The following is a 6,000-nucleotide window of genomic DNA, read 5'->3' as shown; positions in this document are numbered from 1 at the left end:
AACGCGGGGGCGGGGCGGTCGTGACGGACGGGCGGACAGAGCAATGGCTGAGAGAAAGGGGGCAGCGGGCGACCTATGGCGACCGCGGGAAGGCAGGGCGGGGCAGCGAGGGGGCGGGGCGACCAGAGGCCCCGCGGCGCCGTGTGGGACGCGGTGGGGGCGGGGAGGTCGTGACGGACGGGCGAGCGGACCAACGGGCTGGAAAGGGCGGGCGAAGGCGGCCAATGGCGGCGGCCGGGCCGGGGGCGGGGCGGCGCGGTGGCCCTGGCGGTGCGGGAAGCGGCGGGGCGGCGGCGAGGCCGAGGTGAGTCCCGGCGGCGGGCGGGGCGGGGCGGGGCCGGCGCGGGGCGCGGGGCTCCGGGCGCGCCCACTTGGCCGCCCCAGGGCGGACGCAGCAGGCGCAGGTGCCGGGCGCGGGCTCCCTCTCGCCGCGGCCTCACCCGGCGGTGCCTCGGCAGGCGGCGCGCGGGGCGCGGGCGGCGCGGCCATGGGCTCGCAGGGCAGCCCGGTGAAGAGCTACGACTACCTGCTCAAGTTCCTGCTGGTGGGCGACAGCGACGTGGGCAAGGGCGAGATCCTGGAGAGCCTGCAGGACGGCGCGGCCGAGTCCCCGTACGCCTACAGCAACGGTAAGGCCCGGCCCGCGGCGCGCGCTGTGCGCGGGGTCCCGGCGCGGGGCGCGGGGCGCGGAACTCGGCCTCGGCCTGGCCCTTCCGAGCGCCGTCGAGCGTGCCCGGGACAGGAACGCCTTCGCTTGCGTCCAGATCCAGTAGCTCGGCGGCTGTGGGTTGCCCCCGTCCCAGCCCTCGGGTGACGCCGGGGAGCAGGACAACGGACCAGAGGGGCGCGTCTGGCGGGGACGGTGCCATGGGTCCGGGATCCGGGGAAGGTGCCATGGGCCTTAGGGCTGAGAGCAGGCGCCATGGGTCTGGTGTCCGGGGGCTGGTGCCATGGGCCCGGGGTCCAGGATCCGCGGAAGGTGTCATGGGCCCGGGATCCGGGGAAGGTGCCATGGGCCTTAGGGCTGAGAGCAGGCGCCATGGGTCTGGTGTCCGGGGGATGGTGCCATGGGCCCGGGGTCCAGGATCCGGGGAAGGTGTCATGGGCCCGGGATCCGGGGAAGGTGCCATGGGCCTTAGGGCTGAGAGCAGGCGCCATGGGTCTGGTGTCCGGGGGATGATGCCATGGGCCCGGGGTCCAGGATCCGGGGAAGGTGTCATGGGTCCGGGATCCGGGGTCCAGGGAAAGTGTCATGGGTCCGGGATCCGGGGTCCAGGGAAGGTGTCATGGGCCCGAGATCCGGGGTCCAGGAAAGGTGTTATGGGCCCGGGATCCGGGGTCCAGGGAAGGTGTCATGGGGCCGGGATCTGGGGTCTGGGGAAAGTGTCATCGGTCCAGGATCTAGGATCCAGGAGAAAGTGTCATGGGTCTGGCGGAAGGTGTCATGGGTCTAGGGAATGTGCTGTGGGTCTAGGGGAGGGTGTCATGAGTCTGGGGGAAGGTGTCATGGGTCCCGGATCTGGGATCTGGGAAAGGTGTTATGGGTGTGGGGGAAGTTGTCAAGGGTCCTGGAGAAGGTGTTGTGGGCCCGGGATCTGGGGTCCAGGTAAGGTGTCATGGTCCAGGAGAAGGTGGTGTGGGCCTGGAGGAAGGTGTCATGGGCCCAGGAGAAGGTGTCGTGGGCATAAGGGAAGGTGTCATGGGTCTGGGATCATCTGGGAGTCTGAGGGAATGTGTCATAGGTCTGGGGGAGGGTGTCATGGGTCTGGGGAAAGTGTCATGGACCCAGGTCTGGTGGCAGGCGCTGCTGGGCTGCTCTTGGGACCCTGTCTCAAGCATGCACAGATGACAGGTCCTTACAGGCAGACTGTTCCCCTGAGGTGTTTATCTACTGCTGAGGAAGTCAGCGCCTTCTGCTGGAAACAAATACCTTGATATGAGTTACTGAACATTTGTTTTTTAACTTCCAGTTGCATGGCTAAAATACACAAGATAGGTTGCATCCCTGGCGCTTGCCTGCTTGAGTGTGCCTCTTAATTTAAGTATATAATATAACGAGGTGCTTAGCAGGGTCAGTGACACGGCATGGGCCTTGTCCCCCCTCATGGGGGCCCGAATGGGATGTTTCCTTAGAAGGCCTGGTTAGCCCCGATGAACTGAGCAGTCAATATCCAGCCTCCCCAGATCCCTCTGTATTTCGGGAATGCTGGCTTCCCTGTTGGACTTTCCTCTCCTGGTCCCTGCTCTCTCCCTTTGCTTTGTTTCTTGGGCTCTTGTGTGTCCTGCCTGCCTGCCTGCCCTGAGCGTCTGCTGTTTGCTGAGAGTGTGGCACAGAGTCTCTGACCCCTCGCTCACTCAGGCTGGCAGAGCGTTGTCACTTGGACTGACGCTGAGCGTGCCTCCCCTGCTTCAGCAGCACCAGGCTCTCCAGAACTTGTGCTCTTGGCCTCAGCCTAGAGGAGGGGTCGAAAGGGCCAGAGAGGAAGAGCTGTGGGTTCCTTTTCAGGGGCGTGGGGAGTGTAAGGCCCACCGGGGGCATTAGGCCCCTGCCTCAGCCGCAGCTTCCTGGACCTGGCCTTGACAGCACACTGTCCCAGAGTTGGTAACTCCTGACACAGGTGGTGGGCGGCTGAGCTGACTGTGCAGTGGTGGTGTTGCTTTCTAAAACCTCGCTGCAGGGTCACTGCACACTCCCAGGAGGCTGGCAGCGCGTGTGTTTGCGCATGTTCAGAAGAGCACGCGGAGGGTTGGGTTTCATCAGGGTCACGGTGTTTTCCCGGGACATGAATGCTTGCTTCTGAGGGTCGGCTCAGCCGTGGTGGGCCAGCTCTCCTACTCCAACCAGCAGGCCTCGTGTGGCCCCACACAGCTAGGAGCTAGAGAGATGGGACCCTCCCGCCTCCCTGTTCCCTTTGTCGGGCTGTGGGGCATTGCCACACTTCCTCTGACATGCTTGGTGAAGTGGGGCAATATTGTGTAAAATGTGGAGACCTGCCTGCTTGCAGAGTCTCCGGAGGCTCACAGTGGCCTGGACCAGAAGCAGAGAGGAGTGTCCACTCCTAGAAAGACTCCATGTGCTTTCAGGGGCAGGGCACACTTCCAGGTCCCCGCAGGCATCCTCTGGCCTCGAGCAGAGAAGGGAACGCCTCTGGTTGTGGAACATGCTTTCCGTGTCTAGGGCTTCGAAGTTCAGATGGGTGCAGCAGAAGGAGCAGGTCTTTGTGGTCAGGGTGGCAGCTTGCCGACCCCAGGGGCCAGCCCTCTTCATCAGGTTGAAGTTGCTGGATCTGAGGGTGCGTGGGCTTCCTGAGTGTGGCTGCTGGGGGTCTCAGAAGCTCTGGAGCAGCTGGTTCTCAGGACTCAGCATCATGAGAGTGTCTTCTCCTTTGAGGGAGTTGTAGCAGGAGCCTTAGGTCTCTGGCCCTCGTGGGAAGGATGTACACGTTAGTGCGTGTTGCTTGCTCTCCTTCATTGTGAGGCGCCGTCTGTGTGCAGCTTCCTTGTTTCTGCAGGGCTCCCCGGCTGGGCAGCGGATGCCTGTAGCAGGGAGACCCCTTCTGTGCAGGGCTTGCTGCTCCAGCGTGGCCTCCAGCTCCATCGGCTCACTCCAGATCACTTAGCTGCACTTACCTGCCTGTAAGTCTTGTCTAGCATGTTCCTCAGACAGGCGTGTGAGTGTACGTTGCCCTCTCCTGCTTCACAAACAAGTGAGTCATCAAAGTGACCTTTTTATTAGCGCTGCACCTGAGGCAGTGGCATGTGACTGCATGCCCAGCACCTGCAGGAGCCCCTGTGAGCTCTTCCACGTCCCCTCACGTGGATGCGCGCCGGGTTTGTGGATCTCTAGATCTGGAAAGGTCTTCCTTCCTTTGGAACCCAACAGTGATCTTAGGGAGTGCTCCCTGATCTGTTCAGGATAGAACAGAACGCTCTGCATAGAGTGCCCCTGGTGATGGTGGTGAGTTACCTGGAGGAATTACACTGCATCCAGGCTTGTGGGCGGTGCTTGCAGTGGGGAGGAGAAAGCTTCAGCTTGGGAGTGAACCTGCGGTCAGGCTTCAGGGTGTGGTCCAGGGTGTTAGGTCTGTCTTGGCCACGAGGAAGCACCCGAAGCACCCTTGTGGGGCTGCACACCCCTCCTGCGAGCCCAGGAAGCGTCCTGCCTCAGCCAGGCCCACTCCTGCTCTGCAGGGGGCGTTGAAGGCCCTGGGTCAAGGCAGGTCCACCCTCTGCGCCTTGTGCCCTACAAACCTTCCTGGGAGTGAGTGTGCTTTCCTCCGGTCAGGTGCGTCATCGTTTGTATGCCCGGATCCTGGAAGACTTCAGAAGGGGTTCATGAGTGAATTCTGGCCTGACTTTATTTCTCTTTCTGCTCCTTCGGGGGTCAGTGTTGGTGGAAGCTGCTGAGCAATGCTGTTTGCTGACTGCCCTGGGCGTCTGCTGTTTGCTTGCTGAATTGCCTGCCCTTGGCTGCTGAGAGGGCGGCAGAGCATCTCTCACCCTCACTCAGGGCCTGGCAGAGCATCCTTTGAGCCTGGCAAGTTGTGGGAGAAACAGAGTGGGCAGTTGTAGACAAAACAAGACTAACATCGGTTTGCCGTGGATGTTGGGGCTTGGTGGTCACTGAGGTGTGTGTGGGGCCACACGATGTCTGCTGTGCCCATGGGTGCGAGGTCACCCTGTGCAGGTGTCCCAGCTTCTTCTGCTTTGCAACTGTGCTTTCTCCAAATGGTTACAAATGTTTCTTCTCATCTGCCTTGAAGCTCATGGCTCCTAAATGGCCAATTCCAGAGCAAACTCCTTCTTCAGAGGCTCCTCTGAGTTTCATGTCCTGAGTGAAAACCACGTGTGTCTTCTCAGCTGCTTATCCCCAGTGCTAGCTGAGTTCGGGCTCGCTAGTGGTGTGTCTTTAGGTGACTGGACAGACGTACACGGCTTCCCTGTGCCAGCTGTTGGTGTTGGGCACCACTGCAGCCTGGAAGGCCCTTCTCTTTCCTTGCACTTGACTGAGTTTTGCTTGTTTTCCTTTTGAAACAGAGTCTTACTCTGTTGCCCAGGCTGGAGTGCAATGGCACCATCTTGGCTCAGTGCACCCTCCGCCTTCTGGGTTCGAGTGATTCTCCTGCCTCGGCCTTCTGAGTAGCTGAGATTACACGCATATGCCATCACACCTGGCTAATTTTTGTATTTTTAGTAGAGCTGGTTGGCCAAGCTGGTCTCGAACTCCTGACCTCAAGTGATCCACCTGCCTGAGGGATTTTGCTCGTTTTCTGGGGCAGTGTTTCAGGGTTTGCCTTTCCTCTGGGAGGTGCCAGGTTTTCCAGCAGGGTGTTGTTCCGGCAGAAGCAGGGGTGATCACTATGGCAACAGCTATTGCTGCCAGCGTATAATGAGTGCTGCCTGTCAGCACTGCTGGGCGCCTCCCGCCGCCCCCGTTACCTCCGCCACCACCTGTGAGAAGGCAGCACCACCTCAGTTGTGCAGACAAGGGACTGAGTCTCAGGAGGCAACAGCTCTTGGGGGTAGGCTTGGGCTGCAGGTGGAGCTGCCCTGCAGGCCTCCTGTGAAGCAGCGGGCTTCATGGCTCCTCCCTGTCCTCCTCACCAACACTTGGGCCTGGGGCAGCTGCTGCACCATGCACACCAAGTTCTCTCCAGACCCGGGCCTCAGAGGGCTGCCCCAGACCCGGGGTGACCCTGGCCCACGTCTGGGAACCATGTTGTCAGGAGGTAGGACTTGTGGGTCATCATAACCGGGACCCTGCGACTTGCCAGCTTTGCCCGTACCAGGCCTCCTGCTGGGGGCATGCTGTCCTGCACCTCAAACAGGACAGGCCTGAGGGCAGCCTAGTCCTTACCAAGCTCCCTCATGTCCCTGAACTCCCACCAGCCACCCTCTGGGCATCAGTTCACACCTGCCCTGGTCTCGAGTGGGATGCCGCCCCAGGGCTACCACCTTCTGCTGATTTGCTGGGACCAGGTCTTCTCTCCCTCTCCTCCC

General features: G+C 61.4%; 1 protein-coding gene across 1 annotated transcript in view; it reads left to right on the top strand.

The window, feature by feature from the left end:
• The first annotated feature begins 239 nt into the window (after positions 1-239).
• The window catches only part of RAB40C (RAB40C, member RAS oncogene family), a 37,028-nt gene continuing 31,267 nt past the window's right edge, over positions 240-6,000 (top strand). The window contains exons 1-2 of the mRNA XM_039477994.2: positions 240-304; positions 459-629. Of these exons, the coding sequence (XP_039333928.1) occupies positions 488-629 (142 nt within the window). The 5' untranslated portion in view covers positions 240-304; positions 459-487. The remainder of the gene's footprint in view (positions 305-458; positions 630-6,000) is intronic.

The sequence above is a fragment of the Saimiri boliviensis genome, chromosome 12 (genome assembly GCF_048565385.1).
Source record: "Saimiri boliviensis isolate mSaiBol1 chromosome 12, mSaiBol1.pri, whole genome shotgun sequence".
In the NCBI taxonomy this organism is placed as follows: Eukaryota; Metazoa; Chordata; class Mammalia; order Primates; family Cebidae; genus Saimiri; species Saimiri boliviensis.
The sequence above is the reverse complement of the archived record's forward strand: the minus strand, read 5'-3'. Positions and strand labels throughout refer to the sequence as shown.